Source organism: Lontra canadensis, unplaced genomic scaffold (assembly GCF_010015895.1).
Source record: "Lontra canadensis isolate GAN:19392208 unplaced genomic scaffold, GSC_riverotter_1.0 scaffold10, whole genome shotgun sequence".
NCBI classification, from domain to species: domain Eukaryota; kingdom Metazoa; phylum Chordata; class Mammalia; order Carnivora; family Mustelidae; genus Lontra; species Lontra canadensis.
This window is the reverse complement of record NW_022631004.1, coordinates 16,678,681-16,705,128: the sequence shown is the minus strand read 5'-3', so window position 1 is coordinate 16,705,128 and position 26,448 is coordinate 16,678,681. Positions and strand designations below refer to the sequence as shown.

Here is a 26,448-nt window from a genome sequence, read left to right as displayed (position 1 = left end):
GTATTAAAATTCTGATGGGACATACATGACAATCATGTGGTACAACTAATCTTAAGTCAATTGACTGGATAACATTTAAACTTAAAGTTTCCATATCATGAAAAAGCATTGCATTGTTTAGTTAAATGTTTAATGGCAACATCGTTTCCACATCATTATCTTAGAAGCCTCTTTCAATATGCTGATGATATTCCTCACTGTATTAGTCAGGGTCCTCCAGAGTAACAGAAACAACAGGAAGTGCATATATAGAGAAAGAGAAAGGAAGAAAGATTTGTTACAGGAAAATGGTTCCTCTGACTATGGGGACTGGCAAGTCCAAATCCACCATGGGGGTTGGCAGGATTAAGGCTCAGGACAGCTGATGGTGCAGTTGAATCCCAAAGGCAGTCTGCTCCTGAATCTCCTTTTGATCAGAGGCGCCAGTCTTTTTCTACTCAGACCTTCAACCTTCAACTGATTAGATGAGGCTCACCCACATTTTGGAGGGAAATCCAGTTACTCAAAGTTCATTGATTTCAATGTTAATTTTATCCAAATATCCTCCAAACTAGCATATTAAATTAATCATCACAAGTTCACCCTTTGTCACCCACACACATCTCCTTAAATCATACTTAATCTCCAAATAAAGGCAACAACAAGGTCATACTTCTATCTAACATGATACAACAATTCTATATACAATGGAAAATCCACTAACTCTTTCTCCAGAAGAGGATGCAATGTTTTTTTAATGTTTAGTTTTCTCTTAATGTCTTGTAACTTAAGTATTATTTCTTATAAAGTTCCATATAAAGTTAACAATACTTAAATACTATGATATAAAATAAACACATCTTATGTTACATAATAAGGAGATAAGAGGGAAGAAAACAAAGATATTTGCTCAATATATACATAGACAAATATTCATAACAAAATAAGGGGAAAATATGACAAATACAGTTGCTATTTCTGTGACTAGTCACATAGTCAGAGATGGTATTTGTATCTACCTTCTTCCACTACCCATTCTGTATCTCCTTTGCCCTCAACAAGCACTTCAGCTGATGATGGTTCTTTACACAGTTGGGTGACCTAAATCTTCATTCCTGAAAGGTTTGGGCCATTAGCAGCCTTGTCTGGATTGGGTTGTTATAGTTTTCCATTAACCTTAATTTCAGGTATTGCTGGGGTTCCAGACATACTCCTCCTGACCTCCATTATGGAGTGGTAATTCAAGTTTCTCTTGGTAATCAGGATTCATTACCTCAGCCAACATAGTAAGGTCCCTTACTTGTCTGTTGTTGATTCAGAGGCATAAGGAATCCAAAATGGTCAGGTGGCAGTCTTCTTTTCCAGTTCAACGAAATCATTGTTATGTCTCCTAGTGGAAACATTCCTCTAGTTAGAACTAAAACCTCTAAGTATAAGTTGTGGGGACAGGAAGCAAACATTTTACTAGCAGGGGAGTAGATCTACTCCTCCTATTTCTAGTCCTAGATTCCTAGACCTGTGAATCCCCACTTTGGAAGAAACAGCATCATATATTGGTTGACTCAGAACATATACAACCTCCTGCAAAGAATTTTCCTAGTCCTACAAAGCATTTCTATCCATCTGGCACTGAAATCAAATCCTCAAAGGCTATTCCACTATTTTATAAAGCCAGATGCTTCCGGATGGTAGGAAACAAGGTTAGACCAGTGAATTCCATAGCATGAACCCACTGATGCACTTTATTTGCTGTTAAGTTAGTTCCTTGATCAGAAAAAATATTTTGTGGAGTACTATGGATAATACATTCTGTAGGTACATGGATGATATTTTTGGTAGAGGCATTGCATACAGGAAAAGCAAATCTGTATCCAGAATAAGTGTCTATTCCAATAAGAACAAAATTCAGCACCTTCCATGATGGAAGTTGTCCAATGTAATCAACCCAACACAAGTAGCTGGTTATCACCCTGGGGAATGGTGCCATATTGGAAATTTATTGTTGGTCTCTGCTGTTGCCAGTTTGGGCACTCAGCAGTGGCCATAGCCAGGTTGGCCTTGGTGAAAATGAGTCCATGTTGCTAACCCCATGCATAATCTCTATGCCTGCCACCATGGCTGTTTTGTCAGGAAGTGATCTGGAGATGACGAGGTGGCTGGGAAAAGAAGCTGATTCTGAATACTCACAGAATAATTCCTCCTACGTACTGCATTATTAAAATCCTCCTCTGCTGAGATTTCCTTTTGGTGGGCATTGACATGGAACACAAGTATCTTCACTTTTTCACTCAATCAGAGAGGTTTATCCACACATTTCTTCTCCAGACCTCCTTGTCACCAGTTCTCCAATCATGTTCCTTTCAAGTCCCTCACCCTCTAGTCAAACGATTGCCCACAGCCATGAATCAGAATATAACTGTACATGTGGCCATTTCTCCTTCTAAGCAAAATGAAAAACTAGGTGCACTGCTTAAAGTTCTGGGATAAATCCTCTTCCTCACTTTCCTTCAAGGATTCCCCAAGAAGGAACTATAGTACAACCACTGTCTACTTTCAAATAATGACTGCATATGATACAGAACCACCTATAAACTAGGGCTGAGTTTCCTCTTCCTTGGTCAATTGATCGTAAAGAACTCCTCCTGTGTCCATAGGTGAAAACTGGGAGATAGAAGGTGGTGTGGCTGGGTTGGAGTGAACCAAGAGCATTGGGATACTTCATGTAATTTGTTTCTTCAGGGCCTGCTGAGCCCAATCTCATATATACTAATGTCCATAGGATGATGGAGTGCTGCTGCATATACATGCTCAATTTTATGTTTTGGTATATCAGATAACACTCACTTAATGATGGGCAGCTCAGGTCATATGGTAACTTGGTGGCCCATGGTCTAGTGGTCAGTATCTACAAGTTCCAGCATTGGGCCAAAAACTGCTTCTCAAAAGGAAAATAGTTCCCTACCAAGGATGGAAGTACTTTGTTCCAAATCCCTAAGGACCTATGCTATAATTTACTTCTAAGGGCCTGCCACAGTCTCCCAACAGCATCGCTATCTGCCACTGATACTTCAAACTCCATTAGACCTGCTGGATCATATGACCCAAGTGGCAGAGAAGCTTGTATAGCAGGCTGGACCTATTATAGAGCCTTCTGTCCTGGGATGCATGTAATAACTTTTTGGGTCACTTAGTAAATGGGCCAGAATAGCACACTCAAATATGTTGCCTCCAAAATCCAATGAGGCCCACTAGGTTATACCTCTTCTTTGGTTGCAGGAGGTAAAGCGACAATTTATGCTTTACCTTAGAAGGGATATCTCAACACGTCTGACCTACTGAATCCCTACAAATTTCACCAAGGTAGGAGGCCCCTGAAATTGGTTAGATTTTTGCTCATTGCCTAGCATGTAAATGTCTTACATAATCTAGACAATAAATCTAGAGTAATTGATTTCTCTTGCTCACTAGGTCCAATCAGCACAATGTCATCAATGTAATGGAATAGTGTGATATCTTGTGGAGAGGAAAGTGATCTTATGATCAAGATCCCCATGAATTAAATTATGACATAGGCCTGGAGAGTTGATATATCCCTGAGTCAGGGCAGTACAGGTGTAATGCTGGCCTTGCCACTAGAAAAAAAACTGCTCCTGGTGGACCTTATGAATAGGGATGGAGGAAAAGGCATTTTCCAAATCAATAGCTGCATAGCAGATACCAGGCAATGTGTTAATTTGTTCAAGTAATTAAAGTACATCTGGTAGAGTCACTGCATTTGGAGTCACCATCTTGTTACGCTTACAATAATCTTCTGTCGTTCTTAAAGAACTATCAGTGTTCTGTCCAGGCCAGATAGAAGAGTTGAGTGGGGATGTGGTGGGAATCACCATCCCTGCAAACTTCAAGTCTTCAATGGGGACCTAATCTCTGTGAATCCCTCTGGGAATGCAGGATTGCATTCGGTTTACTATTTTCCTAGGTAAAGGCAGTGCCTCTTGGCCTTTTCCACCATAATATCCCTTACTCCATAGATCGAGGAACCAGTGTGATATTCTGCCAGCTTCTCAGTATGTCTTTTCCAGTTATTCATTCCAGAGCTGAGGAAACCACCACATGGTGGATTCAGGGAACCACCAGACTTCCTGTGAGATGGACCTCATTAAAACCCCATTGATCATCTGACCTCCATAAGACCCTCCTCACACTGGAGGACCACAGTTGTGTTTGTGTCTCCTGGAACCACTGTCCCTTCAGAGTCAGTGTCTGGTGGTCCCCCAAAGTGTTATTTCCTTTTCCCCAGTGCACAATTATCCTAGTATAAAGCTATAGGTCCCTTTAAGGAAGCCTTGGAAAATTAACAGTATAAATATTTTGTGTGTACTGAGGTACTTCCTCAAGGGTACCCAGCTTCCCTTTCATCTAAGTCACTCTGGGTTTGTAAACTGACTCAAGTCTGAGAAGCCATGACTGTTTTTACAATTCAGATTAGACTTTTGTTCACTTGACCTAGAACTTCTCTGCTTATCCAGAACAAGTAAGAAGTTCGTAGGCTTCTTATCTGTTTCACCTCTAGGCACACTATGACCAACAGGCCAACACCATGGTCCGTGCATATCAGCCTATCCCCATCACTGTGCTGACTCTGCTATCTATTATGGTACACAGGCTCTCCTTGCCTTAGGCAGTTGAGTGCCACAATTAGATATTTACCACCCCCGGACCCAATTATCGTCATTGTGATTAGGTTTCCCAATTCAGAGACTGCAGTTCTCCCTGAAAGGTCTGACCTACAAAGAATGATCACAGAGCTCTTCAAGGATTCTAATACTCTCCTCACAGATTTACTTCTTACAGTGGTGGTGAAAGGCATGTCTTCTGGACCCTTCCAGGGTGGGTAAGTGGGTCTCAGATGACAAACCCACTCCAGCATCCCACCATCCCTGTCTTTGAATCCCTTTCTTTACATGAAATTTAGGCAGATCCAGCATTTCTCTCTCACTCACTGTGGGTCAACTTTTGGCCCATGCTTCAGCCCACCAAGCAATCAAAGTGTTAGACCCTTTCTAACTTCCCAGGATGCAACATTAAATAATTTTTTTTAAAAAAGTTAGCCCATATCAACAAATTCTGCCTGATCCAGCATTATGTTTCTCCCATCATTATTCAACACCTTTAGTATCCATTACCACAAATATTCTTTCTGCATGAATTAGAAAACTCAAGTAGTTCTTTTGAAGTATAGCACACCACCTCATGGGTCATACTTTGTACCTCACCTTTAGGGTTCTGATGAGAACTGAGTCTATATATAGGTCTAGAGGCAAAGAGGGGTGGTGGGGGTGGGTCTTCAGGGAATCAGCATTGTCTTGCTTGGTAGTGGGGGAGGCCACTGCCCTCTCCTCAGGCAATGTAGGCTTCAGACAGGGGTTAAGAGGTCACTTTTACCGAGGGTAGAGGAACTGCTTCCACTGTCAGAGATGACTTATCAGAATTTAGGGGTCTAGTGTTCCCAGCTCCATCAGGTCTTCCCTGATCCCTTTCAGGATCCTATTCCTTCCCAATCAATGCCTTTAACAGTAGATACTCCATGAGGTTAGGAGTTCAACTCACATTGTATTTCAGCCAGATATAAGATGAGATTGCGAGTTTGATTTTTAACAATTTCAGTCTTGTGGTCATAGGAGAAAGGGTTTCTTTCGAAAAAAAAAAATGAAGACTTCAAGTTATTTCTGGGACTCTTGAGCTGGAAATTTGAACCACGAGCTCATTCTTTTCTTTCCCCACTTTATCTAACAGCATTAGGAGCAACCAACCAATCTCATTATACTTACTAGTTTGACAAAAATGTTTGAACATATCATAAATATGGTCCCCCTGATCTTAGTTTCTTTTAAGTTTTGGGAAGGAATAAACAATGGTGATATTTTGCTTATCTCAATTGCCCCATCACACCATGGACTATCATTGCCCTCTTCACTACTAGAAATCTAGTCATTAGTGTCTTTAAATCTAATCAGATTAGAAAACCAATTCCAGAAACCCCAGAATGAATTCAGAAAATTCCTCCTTAAAATTTTGTTCTTCTAGAAGCACTCTCAGAGTGCCTCAGTGGCTCAGGTGGTTAAGCGTCTGCCTTCAGCCCAGGTCATGGTCCCAGAATCCTGGGACTGAGTCCCCCATTAGGCTCCCTGCTCAGCGAGAAGACTGCTTCTCCCTCTGCCCCCACCCCCTGCTCATGCTCTCTCTCACTCATGCTTTCTTTCTATCAAATAAAATCTTAAAAAAAAGAATTAGTATCACTCTCCATACCAAAATCTGTACAACTAAGAATTCCCCAGAGAAAAGTGTGTGTGTGTGTGTGTGTGTGTGTGTGTGTGTGTATGTATGTTTATAATAAGAAATTGCCTCACATGATCATGGAGACTGGTAAATTCTAATCCACTGTGTGATCTATCAAGCTCAAGACACAGAAAAGCTGATGGTGATAAACTCTGAAGGCCACCCAGGAAAGGTGATAGTGCAGATGAAATCCAAAAGCAGTGTATAGGAGAAAGTCTCTCTTTTTTGTGGAGGCTAGTCTCTTTGTTCTATTCAGACCTTCAACTAATCGGATGAAGCCCACCACCTTATGGAGAACAATCTGCTTATTCGAAGTTCACTTATTCAAATGCTAATCTCATCCAAAAACCATCATACTTTCCAAGCTGAGATATAAAATTACCTGTTGTAGTCTCTCAGGTATCTTTCACATGGTATTTTGTTTTTCCCATATGTTAGAACTAATAACTTGCCAATACTTAATCCTTACTTTGAGGACAACTCATTTTTACCTCTTTCTTGAGCAACATTAATTTTTTTTCTCAGGACCCCCTGCTTAAAAATCACATTTTCATTCTCTACCTTAGAACTCTTCTCTTTGGGGGCAGAAGGGTTTGCTCTCTTTCCCCCTTGCTTTCATCTTATTACCAATTTTCACTTCCAGTTTTTTCTTTAGTCAAATTGATGATGTTCATCTCCAATTAGTCCTTTGTTTGTTCTCTTTCCCACACTTGGAAAAACCTCACTTCTACTTTCAGCAGATTCTCCTCCATGTTTCAGTCTCTCTGAGGAGACTTCTGGGTCCTGCCAGCCCATGAAGATGGTCCCCTCTGTACTCTGCAGGATTCCTGGGTCCCACACCCTCTAGCACTCTGTTGGAAGGGTCAGGTGTGGGACATATCACTGTTTGCCAAAAAGCTTCTTGAGGATGGGATCCTGTCTTCTGCTAAATCCTCCAGCATCTGACTCTATGAGCTATCAATGTAAGACCAAATTACTGAGTGTTACCATGTGACTCTTTTCTTTGGCTTCAGTCTCCATTGTCGCAGTGTCCCACACTAAAGATGCAATGACAATTTAGGAAATGCAAAACTTTAAAAGGAACCTGGGACTTTTCTCATGACCTACATATGGCTGATACATCTTCAGATGAGAGAAAGCACTTCCTAGTTCTTTTTCCCCCACTCCAGCCTTGCTACACCAGTGGTCCTGAAACAGCAATTTCTGGACATATTTTTCTTCAGAAGCACCTGGGAGCCTGGAATTTGGCTATCTTGGAGGCCAGCCAACCAGAATGTCCACTATCAAAGGACATCTTCAACACACAGTTCCCTTTTCCTGTTCATAGCATTTTTATTTCTGTGTGGGGCACCACCTGCACCCACTATCAGTTCACATAGTTCTAAATGGGTGGCCCTTTGCTGGCTCCTAGAGTAGACTTGTAATTCAAGCCTCACCCAGAAGAATGCCACTGTTAGCCACAGTGACTGGGGCAGCAATGGGCTGTGGGCTTATGAGCTATGAGAATTAGGCCACAGACTTTTGCTGAAATTATCAGGAACAAGGCTCTCTCTTTTTACGGGGTTTTAAACTGGTAGGATGCAAACTGGAGGTACTGGTAGTCATTATGGCCACCACTTGGTAGCCCTTTTTGAGGGTGATAACTCTAAAAAAAAGTAGTCTCTGTCGACATTTGTTGATCCCCTAGATTCAGCCATGCCCAAAGCCAAATACCACTCCTGGTTTTTTTCTGCTATGTACATCTACATCTATAAATAACGGTTTTAGCTTTAGATAGTTTGAGATAGATAACTCACTTTGCATTGGAAAGAGTCCTGGCTAATGGAGGACCCCAAAACCTAGTCCCCAAGGCAGGGCTCCACCCTGCCTCTCTGGTCTTATTATCTATTGTCACCTTCAGTTCCTGGCCCTTAGATCTAATCTGTAGCCAATCTGTCTGTTGGTAGTACGTTTTCACACAGCTTCACCGGTTAAGGAATAGCATTTGCTTTATTATCAGTAGAAAATGTCCCAGCATACCACGTAGGATAGAAGTGAAATCAGGATCCAGAATCTGGGGCTTCCTGGCTCTAGAAATTCTGCAGCGTGGGACCTCATTTGTTTTCTATTGGGAGGAGCTTTCATTTCCTCAGCATCAAAGGGCCTTCCCTCTATTTCAGTCACCTTCTTAATCCAGAGGTTGTAATTTTCTAACAAGGTGTATATTCCTGGTGTGTTTTTCTGTCCACAGCTCTTGCCCCAGCTGATAATGCCCACCTGGTACCAGGTCTTGTCCGACTCTGTGGTGCAGACCAAAGGGCCCCCACTATCACCCTGTGGGCAGAGAACACAGTTTAATAGTTAGTCCCATTCTAGACTGCTCATTTAAGGCAAAGCATAGGTCACTCATTGGAACAATGCACTGATCTCCCCTGTTCCAGGCTGCCAAAAGAGATGTTGTCATTGCTGACCATGCCAACCCCTCTCCTGGGTCCACAGAAGCAGTATGCTGCTGTCAGGCTGACTCTGAGAGTTATAGACAGTGGAGAGGACAAAACTGAAGAGGGAGGAGAGAGAGAGAGAGTTGATGAGAAAATCACTGCATATAGCACAGAAGAGGGAAGCTGGAGGAGAGAGCAAATGCTGCACAGAGCAAGAGGAGTGGAAGCTAGTTTTTTTGGGCCTTACCAAATGAGAAGCTCTGGAAAGGGCTGTAAAAGAAAATAACAAAAGCAGGGTATGAGAAGTATTGTTAGAGTTGGTAGATATGCATTGAATCTCCTCTCTTTCGTGTTCTTCTAGAAGCATGAAGGAGAATGATGTTCCTTTTTAATTCTTTGGTGTGGGTGTCTGTCTGCAAGACACAGTGACCTAAAGCTTTTCTGAATGTACAACGCATCTGGGATGGAATCACAAGGGCTTATGGCTCCCATGATTACATATATAGAAAATATATACCAAGTCCTCCCATGTACCATCTATCTATCTATCTATCTAATCTATCTATGTATATGTGGCTTCCTTCTACCCATTTTAATATATGCAAAATGAGGTTTAAGGAGGCTTTAAAAGCTTAATCAGAGCTACACCATACCATAGCCCAGCCAGAACTGGAGCCAGGACTTCCTGATGCCAAAGCACACATTCTTTCCACCTTGCTACTTGCCTTTCATGGAAGTTGCTGAGTGTCTACAATTATTCAGGAGGCCTTTCTGCAATGGAGAAATAGCTTCTTTTTCCAAGATCATAAACAGGAGGCTAGAATGAATGGAATCTTCTAACAAGCTCTAACAGAAGGAGGAGGATTACTAATATTTCCTGGACATGATATGTTGAGGCACAGTGCTAGCCCCTGGATTTTTGTTTCTCATCAATCACACTATCTCAGTGAGGTAGGTATTTTTTTTAATATTTTATTTATTTACTCAACAGAGATCACAAGTAGGCAGAGAGGCAGGCAGAGAAAGAGAGAGGCAGAAGCAGGCTCCCCGCTGAGCAGAGAGCCCGATGCGGGGCTCGATCCCAGGACCCTGGGCATGACCCAAGCCGAAGGCAGAGGCTTTAACCCACTGAGGCACCCAGGAGCCCCAGTGAGGTAGGTATTTTGATTTCCATTTTATAATTCCAAAATTAAAGGTCAAAGAGGTTTGATCACCCATTTAACAAATCTTCACTGAGGGAAAAACTAATCGTCAGGCTCTTGGGATACAAGACCTTATGCTCTAGTGGAAGAGATCAAAAAGTAAGCAAAAAGGATCAACTGTGTTTGATGGGACAGAAGTATGAACACAGTAAAAGAGGAGTACAAAGCGGGGAATAAATTGATTCTGTTGAGGGAAAGTTCTGTCAAGGTAGACTTCAAAGCATTTAGTCTGAAGGGTAAATAGGAATTTGACAGGAAGAGTGTGTGTGGCGGGGGACAGACTGGAGGGGAATCAGACAGGAAGTAGAGGAACTAAGATGAGGACATAAAAATGAAGATCTGAACCAGGGATGACTTTGGATATAAATGATTAACTAGTTCCCAGGTCATAGGGTGTGGATAGCAGAGATAAAGTGTAGTGGGGAGATAATGAATAAATGTGTTCAAATGGAGTTTGGGTTGACTGAGGGGTGCATCACCAAGCAGAGGGATACACAGAGCAGAATTACAAAGAGGTCATTGCTCAAGGACACCCAATAAATGTGGTACAAAATCAAAATTGCCCATTTCCAGTATAAAATGTTGTCTCTAACACTTGTCTGGTTTTTGTGGGTGTTTTTCTTCATACGAGTTTGTTTCAGTCATTGGGCAAGAACCAAATAAACGGAATCTCCACTCTACTAACTCCTTCCATAAATTTTGTTTTTATAATGTTCCTCATTTTATGAAGGGATGAATGTTATTAAAAATCTCATTAGGGGCGCCTGGGAGGCTCAGTGGGTTAAAGCCTCTGCCTTTGGCTCAGGTCGTGATCCCAGGATCCTGGAATCGAACCCCGCATCGGGCTCTCTGCTTGGCAGGGAGCCTGCTTCCTCCTCTCTCTCTGCCTGCCTGTCTGCCTACTTGTGATCTCTGCCTGTCAAATAAATAAAATCTTAAAAAAAACCCTCATTTATCTGTTGCCTTGTTTATTCATTATTTTCTTATACAACAGGGAGAGAACTGTCCCTGGGCAAGGAACTCTTCTAAGCTGCAGTTTCCACATAGTTCAAGTGAAAATAATACCAAGTACTTGCCAAGACTGTCGGCAGATAAAATTTTAAGAATCTATGAATCACTCAGCCCAGGGTAAATGTTATGTAGTAAAAGTCCTAGAAATGTATTAATATTGTTATTTTTACCCTTATGTGTTACAAACATTGCTTGTATATTTAGGAAATAGAGATTCTCCTCACAGACTGCTGGGACCAAGAAGGACATCTGTAAATACATGTCCTTTTATGCACGAACCCTTTTTTTTTTTTCTTTCTGTTGGAAAGAGAAAGCACACATTGCTTCAAAGGAGGGTCTGGCCTCAAACAGTTAAGGACCTGAGGCTGATGACAACCTGCCTAAGCAGGACTTTCTTCCAAGGATGAAGTCTGATAGCCAACTGTCTGTCTGATTAGAAACATACTGACCATGAGAGCCTCTAAGTTCACCTCTGTGAGACAGTTAATTATATCCTGTCATTACTCCTCTCTGTTTTAGGGTAGAAGCAGATGACTCAGCTTCCAGCCTGGCACCACTACCACCTGGACTTCACGCAAGTCGCTTAAATTCTTATCCTTCTTTTCTCATCTATTAAACAGGGAGAGTGAGAGCTGCCCAGCCCCTTGTACAGGGTAGTGGAGAAAACGAAAATATTGAGTATATGTAAAAGAGCTATGAAGTTATTATACTGCTTTGGATCCAATCAGATAGTGAAGGGAATTATAGATGATTAAAATAAATATTATCTCATCTGTGAAACAGAGTCTTGATTAAATATTTCTATATATTTCTTCCCAGTTTTAAAAAGTCTGTGATTCTAGGAGCACCTGGCTGACTCAGTTGGTAGAGCATGTGACTCTAGATCTCATGGCTGTAAGTTCGAGCCCTATGCTGGGTGTAGAGATTACTTAAAATAATTTTTTTTAAATTAAATAAAAATAAAATGTCTGTGATTCTAAAAGTCAAAGAATCTATGGACTGAAATAAGACTTCTGTGAAAGCAGCAGGGATGATGAGCTCAAGATAACACAGGGCAGTGGAACTACTCTGTATAATACTATAATGATGGCTATGCGTAATTAGACTTTTGTCTTAACTTACAGGATGCATAACACCATAAATGAACCCTAAAGCAAGCTAGAAACTTTTGGTGATAGTGATGTGTCAGTGTTGGTCCATAAGTTGTAATAATTGTACCCCTCTGTTGGGGGATGTCGATAGTGCAAGAGGTTAGACATGTGGGAACAGGGGTAAATGGGAAATCCCAATACCTCCCTCTCAATTTGTTATGAACCCAAAACTCTCTAAAAAAATAATGTGATAAAAAAAATAAATAAAGCGGTTCAGGTCTAAATCAAGTCAGCTTAGCAGTCCCATAACCAGACTTCCCAGCAGCCCAGTTGGATGCCAGTTCTTAACCTGCAGACTCTTAGCCTCCTTGAGGACCTCTCTTAGGTGTCCCCTCCCCTAGGGCCACTTTATGGACAGACAGTTGTTGGCTTACTTGGAAGGTTCATCTATTTGGCAAACATTTTTGAGGCTTTTTCATGTGCCAGCCACTGTGCTAAGCGGTGAGAATTGACACACGAGTAAGACAACATTTCTGTTGGAGCTGAGAAGACAGACCTGAAAACAGTCAGTTCATTGTTATGACTGTTGCTCTGGAAAGTTGATAGTCCTTCACAAAATTATTGAGTTACTAGCTGGGGATAAGTTTGATTTTATATTTTGTTTGACCATGCCATTTGAAAGTTAGTTTTTAATTAAACTTTTCAATTTTCATAGTGTAACCTGAGTAAGGGTATTACAAAGAGGAAAAGTGTTGGGAAAAATAAATAAAAAATCCATTTTTTCCATTGTTAACACTTAATTTTAATTTGTATTTTAAGTATAGCATCATCATATTGTTATTATTTTGAACATATTTAAATGTTTTCATTATAAAATTATCATTTCCCTGAATTATATGATGACATGGTTTGTAGAAGTTTGCTAAATTTAAAAGCATGATTTTATTTTTAAAGACAATTATTTTTGAACCCAGGGGACTACCTGCCTAGTTTATTTGTTCTAAAGTGATGATAATATTAAATAATTTCATAAAAATTTCCTTGACTGCATCACTGTCAGCTTATTGTTAATAATGGAAACCTGTCTAAACAGAAAGCAAAGATTTTCACTTCACTATTTTAAAAACAAAGCCTAAAATGATAACCACTCTTTAATTTATAATATTCTTAAGTAACAGACAATTAATTTTAGAAGTTTTCACTATAATACATTTTGATGGGAGAGGTCTTAAAGAAAAAGTCCTAGATTCTAATTCTAGACAGTGGATCCAGCCACTGCTTGAAGCAAAGGGTACATAAAATGTCATCAAAGGTGACCCTTGATTACTTTGAAGTTTGCCACAGTTGGCTTTGGCCGTTTGAATGTGGGATAGTGTTAAATCAAAGAGATTGAAATGGTCCAGAGGGAGTGCCCATGGGGCCTGATTGTTATATTCTTGGGTGAGCGATGGGGGTGGCAGCCTGGGATGACAGCAAGTCTTCCATGTCTGGCACATACCTCCCCTGCTGATCTTGTTCTGTCCAGCTCTCCAGACTCGTCTCTTATTACTTCTAGCTTCCGAAATACTGGAGATTCCCTGGGCCTATGATGTTGTTTCAAGCTTTTGTGATTTTTCCCACATTTTCTCCAACTTCCCTCTCATTCCACTTATCCAACAAATAAGTCTGTTAAATGTTTCCCCTTTTCTATTGATCTTGGAGCCCTTTGGCTCATGCTTCAGTATGAAATGGTTGCTCGCTGAGTCTGTGATAGAGCTAGGATCTGAGATCGTTATGTAACTGCTATTATTGGGAAGCTTTGTCTTCTTTTTATTATTTAATTTTAATATAACTGTGGTTGTATAATGCAGTTGTAAGAAGTATATGTTATAATGCTAAAATGCAGTTGTAAGAAGTAATACAAAGAGATCCCGTGTTTTCTCCAGTAATAACATCTTTATATGTTTCTTCCAAAAACAACATCTTTCAAAACTACAGTACAATAGCACAACCAGGATGTTGGCATCTATACAGGGATCCCTCATGTTGCCCTTTCTGGGCTGCCTCCACTTCCCTCCTCCCTGCAACCCTTCCTTAATCCCTGGCAACCACGAATCTATTCTCCATGTCTATAATTTTGTCATCTCTAGAATGTTTTGTAAATGGAATTATTCACTGTGGGACCTCTGGAGATTGGCTTGTTTCACACAGTGTAAGTCTCATGAGATCCATCCACATTGGTGCATGTATTAATAGTGTGTTTTTGTCATAGCTGAGTGGTATTGCATGGCATTGATGTATTATAGTTTAACCATCCACATCTTTAAAGACATTTGTTTCCAATTTTTTTTCTATTATGAATGCTATAAACACTCCTGGGCAGGTTTCAATGTGAACACAAGCCTTCATTTGTCCAGACTAAGTGCCTAAGGGTGGCATTAACTGGGATGTATGGCAGGAGTGCATTCCATTTTTCAAGAAACTGCCAGTTTTCCAGAGTGGTTGGACTATTTTAAATTCCCACCAGGAATGCATGAGTGCTCCAGTTCCTCTGCATTTTCATCAGCATTTGGTGGTGTCACTATTCTTTTTAAGCCATTCTGAGAGGTATGGATTGATAGCTCATTATACTTTTAATTTGCATTTGTTTAATGGTTAATAACATTGAACTTCTTTTCATTTTCTTATTTGCCCTCTGTATATCTTGTTTAGTGAAATGTCTGTCCATGTCTTTTGCCCATTTCCTAACTGGATAGTTTTTTTTTTCTACCATTGAGTTTGAGAGTTCTCTATATGTTCTAGGTAATTCCTTTGTTGGCTATCGTCTCGCAGTCTATAGCTTTGTTTTCATCCTTTTGTAACAACACTCCAACCAGTCTTAAGTGTTGACTTCCTTCATCTTAACATACTCCTTGCTTGCTGACCTGAGTCCCCTGATCTGTAACAGAATGAACTTACTTTCTTTGAGATTTGCAGACCATGGGCCTTGAGGAGTGAAGGACTAGAACATTCCCATGCCACAGAAGCCAGCAAGTCTATTTGAAACCTCCTCAGCTTTCTGATTAGCTAAAAAAAATTTTAACAAAATGGTTGTTTGGGTTATTTTTAAGGTCATACAAATGATTTTACTGTCCTCCCTTTGTGCATCTGTAGACCTGGAACACCTTTGTAGAAAGAACAGAGTACTTCCAGTACCAAATCCCCTTACACTGGAATAATGCTTATAGCTGGCATAATCAAGTCTTCATGTAATTAAGAAACATGGCTGCCATTTCCTTTGCTGATTAACCACACTAAACTCCTTTAAAAACCCCAGGCCAGGCAGAAACATCAGAGTTGGCTTTTGGTCAAAAGTCCATCTTCTCCCTGGGTTGCTGGTTTCCTGAATAGAGCTCTAATTTCTTTCCAGTCAAAAGCTTGTCTCTTGAATAATGGCCTTTCAAGTGACTGGGCAGCTGAACTTGGATTTGGTAACACTCTTAATGGGGTCTTTCACAGGACAATTTTTTTTTTAATTTTGATGAGGTCCAGTTTATCAGTTTTTCCTTTTATGAATGTATCTTTGATGTTATTCTATGTCTCAAGGATTGCCTGTGTTTTTTACTAAATTTTTTATAGTTTTACATTTAAGTTCATGATACATTTTGAATTGTTTTTCTTTAAAGACTTTATTTATTTATTTGAGAGAGCATGAGCAGGAGGGACGGTCAGAGGCAGAGGGAGAAGTAGGCTCTTTGCTGAGCAAGGAGCCTGACATGGGGCTCCATCTGAGGACCCTGAGATATGACCTGAGCCAAAGTCAAATGTTTAACTGACTGAGCCACCCAGGCACTCCTTGAGTTAACTTTTTTTTTTTTTTTAAGATTTTATTTATTTGACAGAGAGATCACAAGTAGGCAAAGAGGCAGGCAGAGAGAGAGGCAGAAGAAGGCTCCCTGCTGAGCAGAAAGCCTGATGCGGGGCTCGATCCCAGGACCCTGGGATCATGACCTGAGCCGAAGGCAGAGGCTTTAACCCACTGAGCCACCCAGGTGCCCCTTAACTTTTAATTGAACTCAGTCTAGGAATTAATAGTTCTCAATTAAAAAAGATAGATTTATCCTAATTTTTGGCTTTATTTTTCCTTATCTTCTTTATCCTATGTTTATCAATAAATTAAATCCATCTCTCTATTCTAGCTATGACAGATCCTACCTGGAGTATTGCTGGAGTATTAGGTTATGAGACTGGTTGTTATCTAAATCTTCAGTGTTAATAGGTTTCTTTGAAACTGGAGTCGGGAGCGGGGGATAGCAACTCTTTACCATGGGATTGGGGTGGAAGCCCTGATTCCCCAACTCAGGCCTGTGATGACACCTAGGGGAGGAGCAGGAGTGCTCAGTTATACCTAGGTGGGGTGAAAGCCCAAGTTTCTCAGGTGCCTCCACTGACATCAAGGGGGGGCAAAGGATGGCTGGTTACTACTAGATGGTAGTTAAAGTCCTGATTCTCCACATAGCTGCTTCTGTAACTACCACCATGGGCTAGAAGGAAGTCGAGGTTGTCCACTTGATCTTGGTTGATGGGTTGGGGGGAATCGATTTTTTTTTCCTGTTCTTTTGTTTGAATACTATGTTTAATATTTGTTGTCAAAAAGTTTCTGCCTTCCTAGGTTGCACTTTCCTAGTCCGAAGAGAGGGAAATCTTTCTTGTTTTGTTCATTTTCATCTGCGCTCATTGGCATTCTGAGTTGCAGACTTGTCTAGCATCCAGTCTGGGATATAGAAGAAGCAAAAAGAAAGCCCAAGGAACTCACTGCTGGGTCCTTCCTTAAGTGTTGGGATATCCAATCAGTCCATATCTACCTTTCAGAGCCTTTATTTTTGTTTTATAATATAATGTCCAGTAGTTTTAGCTGTACCTAGTGGGGGGGGCTGGGGGAACTATGTTTACTGCATTCTGTCTAGAACCAGAAGTCCCAATTCTCTTTTTTGTTTTATAATGTTTAAATTGTCCAGAATGTGAAGAAAACTCAAGGTTAATATGATGTTTGATATGATCTCTGTTTTTGGTCCTCATAATATTCACCACATGAGACTCCTGCCAAACAGAGTCATTGCTACAGGTGTCCATTCTTTCTCACCTCAGAGCCCCTCCTTTTCTCCCTGATTCCCTCAACCCCTATCCCAGCAACTCTCTTCCAAGACCCTATCTCACAGCCTAGCAGGAAAAATTATCATCTTCCAACAATGAACAATAACAGACAATTCTGTAGATAAACACTGTCCCCTTCCGTGAGATAGCTTTTTCATTACTCTACAGAATATTTAACATCTGCATTTATAGTTTTATGCCAGTGACCAGATCCATTGCCCAGCAAATGAGTAGAGCTAAGTGGGCTCATTAGGATGATGATGAACAGAGCATCTCCAAAGACAAAGAGAATGGTTTTAGAGACAACACCCATAATTCATCCTTAGAGCCACAGGAAGCTAATTCCTAAAGTTCCCCCCCCCATTTTTTCTAGCATCAATCAAAAATGTTTTTCTTTTTAAATTGTTGTATTCATTTTATTTAAAACTAAGATACCAGTCTTTTGTTCCATGAAATCCACATGTATTTTCCAAATATTCTAAGTCTTTACTCAATGGCCTGCCCAGGAGTTTGTGGACTCCTTTAGGTGAGAAACTGTGTCTCATTCGTTGTTGGATTCCCCAGGGCTTAATGTGCTCAACAGTAAATTAATGAAATGAAATTATTCCTTCTATGAATCTCAAATCCTGCTTGGCTTTTTATTTTTTAAGAATTCCAAAAAATGGGAAAGCAGTGAAGTCCTATTTATGTAGTATATCTAAAGAAGAGTAGAAATATTTATACAGTGTTGCTACATACTGACTCACGGACATGCACTGACATTCCAAGGACCTGATAATGAGTACTTCCCAATTCATGTCCCCATTCCCATGGTGGAGCCCTGAATCCCACACATTTTATAGACTCTTAACTGTCTATTCTCTGGGAAGAGGAGATACCCTTGCATTGGCAGCCCCGAGGTGATAGGAGCCTATAGGGTGAAGTTGGGGATACCCCTTAGTTACCTGGCAAGCATCAAAACTCTCATTCTCATAGCCAGCACACAGCATATTCTTGGTAAGTTTTGGAAATGCTTCTGAACATTTCTCCCAATCCATGATGATCATTGGCACTTTCATCAGATCAGTTTTCATAGAGCTTTTGTCATCTAGCCCACAGAGAAAGCACATTAGAAAAGTCACTAGATAGCAGTCCCAGTGCTGATAATGCACCTAGATCACCCTGTGTATCCCTGTGTCCCATCAACCACTTGTCTACTTTTCTTCATATCCTCCACTCTCCACTTCCTTCCAGTAATCCCATGCTATTCACTCATTCTACAATCCCAGGCTTTTCTAAACTATTCCCCACCTACTTGGATTATTCCTCTTATTCCAAATCATATTCCTGCTTCCAAGCAGACTTCCTGCTTGACTGCAACCAGCCCTACAGACTTGACTCCTTTAAACTGTCTATTGATCATTTCTCAGCATAAGCCTGCCTCTTCAGCATGTATACCTATTGCTACTTCTTAGTAAATTTCTAAATTCTTCTCCTTATTGAGTAGTTTTAATTGTATAGGTACCCATCTGCCTCCTCCTCACTTCTAACTCTCCAGTAGTAGCCCAGAAACAGCGTTACTCTAGGTGTCTTCTCATTACTAAACTCCTGAAATACCTACCATCTTCCAGACCCCAGCTGGTTGCAAAGCTCCCCATGGACCTAGGGTCTTGTTCAGGCCTGAGATAGTGCTGGGCTGTTACCATCCATTCCCCTACCTATTTTCTTTGGGGATAGTCCAATGGAGCTTTCATAATCCCTTTCTGCCCTAGTACAGCTCTTCCTATCTTGGCCAAGTAACAATGTAACAACAAGTAACAACAAATTCATTTCTAAGAATGGCTGGGCAACACTCCAGGACCATCAAATATCTAGGCTGGGACAGGCTTCTTGAATGCCTGTAGGAATCAGGTGGGAAACATCAATGTGTGAATCAAAGGGGATGTAAGAGAATAAAGAGTATGGGGGCCCCCGGCAAACTGGAGAGTTTAAATTCAGTTAAACAAACAAACAGGAATGTTCTGTGCTGGCTGAATATGACCACACCTGGTGACTGGTTTGGACCTGGCATCTCAACTTGGAACCTTGAGGAGTTATTTCCTTGGCACTGGGAAGGGGCTGAGATTTGGCCTCTGTGAGGCTCAGGTATGCAGGGATTTGCTCTAATGCAAGTCTTTTTCTCCTTCCTCCTTCCTTCGCTCTCTCTCTTTTCATGCTTCTGCCCACATCTTTAGATTTACTGGCCTACCCTCAGATGCCCATGATGTGGCTCCTCCCCCAGCAGCTCTCAGGAGATGCTGAGTGGACACATACCATTGTTGGTCTGACCCCATCCTGCCACCCAGCATTTGTGCCACACAGAAGGGCTGGGCTTTCTGGGTACGCAGATGGGCTCTGTCAGTCCGTTGAACCTGATGGGTGAGTCCAAGAGCAGCAAGGCGATATCATTGTCCATGTTGAGTCTTCGAAATTCCTTGTGAAGAACTATACTGGTAACCCCCTTTATTTCCAGGGATGAGCTGCTTAAGTCATTGCTTCCCAACACAACGCTCAATTCTGTTGGACTGGTGGCACAGAAACAGAGAGGAGGGAGGAGGCGGGGAAGAGGAGTCATGAAGAACACAGAATTTATGCTGCTCAAAACCCCTAAATCCCCTATAGTTCTAGGGGCCTTTCAGACTTGTCCTACTGGGGCTGCTGCTCAGAAGATGTAAGAATTTGAAAGAGGTAGAGGGAAGTGAAACAACAGGGGTGTCAGACTATAGCCACATTGCTGCTCCAGCACAGTCCTAGAGATGTGAATGAGATACTCCTGTCTAATGCTACCGAGAAAGTACTTAGCTTTGGGTATTCCAAAGAATACACAGGAGGCCACTTGGCATGGCTCAAACTTGCTTCAGATAGGTAAGGTGTTATTACATTGATTAGCCTACCAGCCACTCAGAGACTCAGGCACAGAACTGAATCTAGACTTACTATTGATTAAGCATAAAGTATCTTTAATAATAATTTAAGCATTCCCTCAGGGCAGAATGGCCAGAAACTTCCCAATAGCCAATCCTTAAGTATATCATGGAAGCATACGTGACAAGTTTCCTTGGACATGCCATGATGAAACTTTCTCCTGCTTTTTATTAACTTTTAAAAAGTCAGACTTTCCGTGTATCTTCAAACTTTCTTGAGGTGGTGTAGCAGGTATAGCAGAAAGCATAGACACTGGAGCCAGGATTTAAATCCTATTTTTGTTTACTATGTGTGCATCATGGGTGAGTCGCCTGGCCATATTGGGCCTGTTTCCTTCTCTATAAAAATAGTATTGTTCATTCTACCTGCCTCAGAGTGTTATTGAAAGATTGAATGAGTTAAAATGGGATTATTCATCTACCTTGTTCAGGTAGCTGAATGTCAGAATGAATAAGTTAATCCAAGTAATTTCTTAGCAGGTAACTGGTTCATGATTAGTAAACAGTAAATGTTAGACTTAAAACCAGTCTCTTGGAGTGAAGAGAAAACTCTCCAAGGAGCAAGTAAATATGGTGTCAGATAGCCCGGGATTCCAGACTTCCAGAATTAGCTGACTATGCTCCTAGAAGGACTCACATGTCCTAGAAGAGGTGGATGGAACAAGCCTTTGTCCCTACTAAACCATGAATGGTCCTGAAGAGGACAGTGTGTGACCTCAGGGAAACAATAGTTATTTGTCCTGGGTGACAGTGAAGAGGGCATAGCAGATGCCACCTTCAGGTTCACTGCCTCCTCCTTCCTGCGGCTGGAAGGGTTGGGTGGTAGTCATTCCTGTCTGACTCAGGACTGACCAGGTCTAGGACTTCCCTTAGCAATCAAGTTTCGCTGAGTGTGGGAGTGCCCTGGGAATGAACAGTGTGAGAAGCAACAGGGATGGGCTCTTGATACTTACAGTAGCTCTTCAAAAATTAAACAGTGAGCAGCAGTGACAATCCACCACTTGTTGATGATTGAGCCGCCACAGAAATGTTCGTTTCTTGCCTGAATACTCACCTGCCATGGGAACTCACCCACCTCAGCCTCCATCCCTGCTATGATTTTGGAATACTGAGCTCCTTCCTCAAAAATTGGTCTTTTACCACATTCTGGTGGATGAAAGAGGAAAAAAAAAAAAAAACAGGAAAAGATGCAACATTTTGTCAATGTCCACGAAGGCTTATAAGTAATTATTATTATACCCATTCCAGAGATGTGGAAACTGAGGCTGGCCCAGTGAAGCACCTCTAGGAATACAAGTAAGCCAACAGATGCTTTATTTTGCTGCACAGGGTCTGGGACAGAAGTGTTGGCTCTGTCCCTTCTTTAGCATTGTGATCTCAGTAAAGTCACTTCGTTGAGCTTGTTTCTAAGCTCTAGCCAAAGAAAAATGAGGGAAATATTTGTCCAGAGCCATCTCTGGAGTGTTAGCAGAATAATGACCCCACCGCCAATAGATGTCCATGTCCTAATGGACCATGCCCTGGAACTTATGACTATGTTACCTTTCAGGGAAAGGGGGACTTGGGAGATGGAATTAAAGTTGCTAATCCACTGACCTTAAAATGGGGAGATTATCCTGAATAATGTGAGTGGGCCCAGTGTACTTACAAGTGTCCTTAAGGAAGGAAGTCCTTAAGAAAGGAAACAGGAGATAGATATGACTATGGAAGAAAGGCATGCAGAGATGCCTGCTGCTATCTTTGAAGATGGAGGGACTACCAGCCAAGGAATACAGATAACCTGTAAACCTAGAAAAGGCAAAGCTAAGATTCTCCCCTAAAGCCTCAGATTAGGAACAAAGTCCTGCTCACAGCTTGATCTTTGCCCAGTGAGACCTGTGCACACTTTTATCCTACAAAAATGAAAGATGAGAAATGGGTGTTAAGTTTGTGGTTGTTTGTTATAGCAACCCTGGGAAACATACATGCAGGAAACCAAAAAGATGGCCCAGAAAGGGTGTGGACCTTCTGCAAGCCCTGAGCCTAAGCCATTTTAGGTTAAAACATTCTATTCCAGGCAGAGGAGCTCCATGCCCTGAGAAGCTGAGAGCAAAGGCTGTGGCTGCTCTTGCAGAGAAGAGATATTCACCTCTGGACAGAGTACAGATCCAGCACCTTGCCCCCAGGAGGAGAAGCCTTTCCATTTATGTTGGTTGGCTTGAACTTTACTTTGTACTCTGGAACAAGGAAAGAGTTTGACTCTAAGGAGCCTAAGATCTCCTCTTGTCTCTTTCTTGATGCCACTTTTGCAATTTTTCAGTCAATAAACGTTTTGAGGATTTTGTAGTGTGGGTTGGATTGACCAAATAGTGGTCATGTTTTGCTTAAAAAAAAAAACTAGAGTGAAAATTCAGCAATTTGCATCAAAAGACTTCAGCTGTCAGTAATCTATAAAGGCTCTTTTCAAAACTTTTGGATCTGCACTCTTTAATTTCCCAATCACAGAGTGCTTACTATGTGTCATGCATTGTTACAAACACTCTACAAAGACTAATTTACTTAATTTTCATAATAATTCTATGAGATAGGTACTGTTATTATCATCCCCACTTTACAATTGAGATAGCTGAGGGACAGAGAGGTTAAGTAATTTGCCCAAGGTCACATAGCTAGTTATGGCCAGATCAAGATTTGAACCTAGGCTATCTGACTTCACAGTGGGTGCTCTTGGTACTACTCAGTGCCCCTCTCTGTCTGGAATATTCTTCTCTCAGATAGGTGTGTGGCTCACTTTGTTCAGGCCTTTGTTCAAGAATCACTTCTTTGGAAAGTCTCCCCAACCCCTCCTGTCCTGGTCCCTCTTTATCTCCTACCCTGTATTATATTTCTTCATCACTTTATCATTAAGTTGGAGACTATTGATCCCTTTTTGCCTCTGATATCAGAATGTAAGCTTCATCTGGAGAAGAAGACATGCCTGCCTTGTTGATAGTAGAATGATAGCATCATAATGAAGTCCCAAAAGTTCATTTTTGCTTTTGTTTCCTTTGCCTTTGGAGACATGTCTTGAAAGAAGTTGCTGTGGCTGATATCGAAGCGGTTACTGCCTATGTTCTCTTCTATGATTCTGATGGATTCCTGTCTCACTTTGAGGTCTTTTATCCATTTCAAGTTTATCTTTGTGTACGGTGTAAGAGAATGGTCGAGTTTCATTCTTCTACATATAGCTGTCCAATTTTCCCAGCACCATTTATTGAAGAGACTGTCTTTTTTCCACTGTATATTTTTTCCTGCTTTGTTGAAGATTATTTGACCATAAAGTTGAGGGTCCATATCTGGGCTCTCTACTCTGTTCTACTGGGTCTATGTGTCTATTTTTATGCCAGTACCATGCCGTCTTGGTGATCACTTTGTAGTAAAGCTTGAAATCGGAAACAGTCAACAAAACAAAGAGGCAACCCATGGAATGGGAGGAGATATTTGCAAATGACAGTACACACAAAAGGCTGATATCCAGGATCTATAAAGAACTTCTCAAACTCATCACACACAAAACAGATAATCATGTCAAAAAATAGGCAGAAGACATGAACTGACACTTCTCCAATGAAGACATACAAATGGCTATCAGACACATGAAAAAATGTTCATCATCACTAGCCATCAGGGAGATTCAAATTAAAAACACATTGAGATATCACCTTACACCTGTTAGAATGGCCAAAATTAGCAAGACAGGAAACAACGTGTGTTGGAGAGGATGTGGAGAAAGGGGAACCCTTTTACACTGTTGGTGGGAATATAAGTTGGTGCAGCCAATTTGGAGAACAGTGGGGAGATTCCTTAAGAAATTAAAAATAGAGCTTCCCTATGACCCTGCAATTGCACTACTGGGTATTTACCTCAAAGATAAAGATGTAGTGAAAAGAAGGGGCAACTGTACCCCAATGTTCATAGCAGCAATGGCCACGGTCGCCAAACTGTGGAAAGAACAAAGATGCCCTTCAACAGACGAATGGATAAGGAAGATGTGGTCCATATACACTATGGAGTATCATGCCTCCATCAGAAAGGATGAATACCCAACTTTTGTAGCAACATGGATGGGACTGGAAGAGATTATGCTGAGTGAAATAAGTCAAGCAGAGAGAGTCAATTATATGGTTTCACTTATTTGTGGAGCATAAGAAATAGCACGGGGGACATGGGGAGATGGAGAGGAGAAGGGAGTTGAGGGAAACTGGAGGAGGAGATGAACCATGAGTGACTATGAACTCTGAAAAACAATCTGAGGGTTTTGAAGGGGTGGAGGGTGGGATGTTGGGGAGCCTGGTGGTGGGTATTATGGAGGGCATATATTGCATGAAGCACTGGGTGTGGTGCATAAACAATGAATTCTGTACGCTGAAAAGAAATTAAATTTAAAAATAAATAAATAAAAAACAACAACAAAAAGAATGATAGCATCACAACTGGCGTGGAGGGGACACTCAACAGTGATGAGCAATCCTCTGACTCAGTGGCTCTACTGCTGGGAACTATCCTAAGGGAAGAATCTGGAAGGCAGCAGTTGAAAGATGTTCACTACAGTGATCTCTATAACAGCAAAAATTGAAGGCATCCTCAATGTTATGACTAAAGTAGGGCACATGCATTCAGCCATAAAAATTATGCTTATGAAGGGTTTTTAATGATGTGAGCCAAATGTTTAAGATACAATGTTGAAAGGGAAAAGTCAGGATAAAAAAACATATATGAACATATTGTTTTAATCATGTTAACAAGCTGCACTGATGCTTGTGGGAGGAAATGTGTTGTGACACTAGAGTGATTATGAGCTTGAAGCTTGATCAAATGATGGAGGATTGCTATGGGTACCAATCCTGTGACATTTCTGAGAAGCAGAATATGGCATTTGCTAAGAGGGTGGGCTCGGGTCCCACAGCCCAAGACCGAATCCTGGCTCTGGTGCTTATTGACTGAATGATTTCAGTAAGCATTGGGGAAAACTACTTATCCTTGCTTACTCTCCTTTTCTTCATTATTAAAATGGACCTACCCTATAAAACAGATGTTTTAAAGATTAAAAGAGATAGTGGGCATTGAGGTGCCCAACACAGTGCTTGGCACAAAGTAAATCCTCAAGCTACATTAGCTGTTAGAATTTCTCATTTCATCTTGCCCCAAAGGATCCATGGGCCTCATTCTCCATTTTCATCCTGAGAACAACCAATATCACCAGTGTAGAATTGTGTAGACTTGTCAATTAATACTAGAGCATAAAACCCCTGAGCAGTGATGGAGGCAATGCTGAAATAGGTGAGAATAAGCTGCAATTGTAAACACTGTAGACGGGCACATTCTGCTGGTTCTCTTCTGATCCCTGACTCACATTCAGCTAACACACAGGCCAGAATGAGGGAGGCCGGTGAATAGGCTGTATTTTTTTCATGGGGTAGTGTGCGGAGAGGGAAATACAGGCCCAGAGTCAGATGGGTGCAAAATCCCTGCCCTTCCACTTCCCCACTATGTGACTTGGACAAATCTTCAACCTTCATAAGGCACAGAGTTGGTCACAAATGCATGGGGCTGAGAGTGGAGACCCCACTATAATGGGGTGGAAATTAAACATGGGGAATTACCTTACCCATGAGAGGCACTCAGTAACCCAGCTCCCCTCCAACCTCATCCGTGCCTGAGAGAGAGAACCCATCAAGGAACCAATGGTGAGGAGCTGCCCATTAAGAACAGAAGGCCCTGGCCTTCCGCCTGCATGCACACATGTGAATGTGCACAGTTAGTTTTCTGCTCTGTACCTGCAGTTCCCCGGAGCTCTGTCATGCTCCTGACCCCCATGCTCTTCTTCCCCCGATTTGGAGATCTGATGCTCAGCTCATTCTGGGCACTTGCTTCTAGGCCCTCCATTACTCATTCAGAGATAAAGTTTAGGATTTCAGAACTGAAACTTAAGATCAGACAGGCTGAACTCTGGGCTGGGGAAGAGGGGAAGAGAGGGTAGTATTTTTTGTAGGGGAGTGGTATGAAGGAAAACATGAAGCTACTACTCTTGTGCCCTTGTGGGCCAGCCTCTTAATGACCAATTAGCTAGTTAATGAGCTCAATAACCACATCTCTCCCTTAGCCCTAATGCTCACCACTGACTGGATGAAAGTGATGTGAGCAGGGCCACTGTCATGCCCAACCCCACCTGGGAGAGCTGCTCTGGCCACTGGGAGAAGAGACCACATACCAAAATATACGCCTTTGACTTGGGACATGAGCAGGAGAATTGATAACAGGAGCATGGCCCTTGGCTTTGATGTTGGCCTAGGAGGTGATGGAGGCCAGGGATCAGGGATATGATGCTGATAGA

At 41.5% G+C, this 26,448-nt stretch overlaps 1 protein-coding gene across 2 annotated transcripts; it reads right to left on the bottom strand.

Moving 5' to 3' along the window:
* Positions 1 to 8,297: 8,297 nt before the first annotated feature.
* Positions 8,298 to 26,448, bottom strand: LOC116866745 (serine protease 55-like). Of its 2 annotated transcripts, XM_032855916.1 has the most exons (6): positions 26,326 to 26,448; positions 21,050 to 21,242; positions 19,447 to 19,697; positions 18,099 to 18,241; positions 8,986 to 9,008; positions 8,412 to 8,631 (listed from the first exon to the last, which is right to left on the bottom strand). In XM_032855916.1, exons 1-6 carry the CDS (start codon positions 26,378 to 26,380, stop codon positions 8,508 to 8,510), a joined length of 789 nt encoding a protein of 262 aa, XP_032711807.1. In that variant the 5' UTR covers positions 26,381 to 26,448; the 3' UTR covers positions 8,412 to 8,507. The 2 variants fall into 2 exon arrangements, with proteins under 2 accessions (XP_032711806.1, XP_032711807.1); XM_032855915.1 differs by lacking the exon at positions 8,986 to 9,008 and having other exon boundaries at positions 8,298 to 8,631.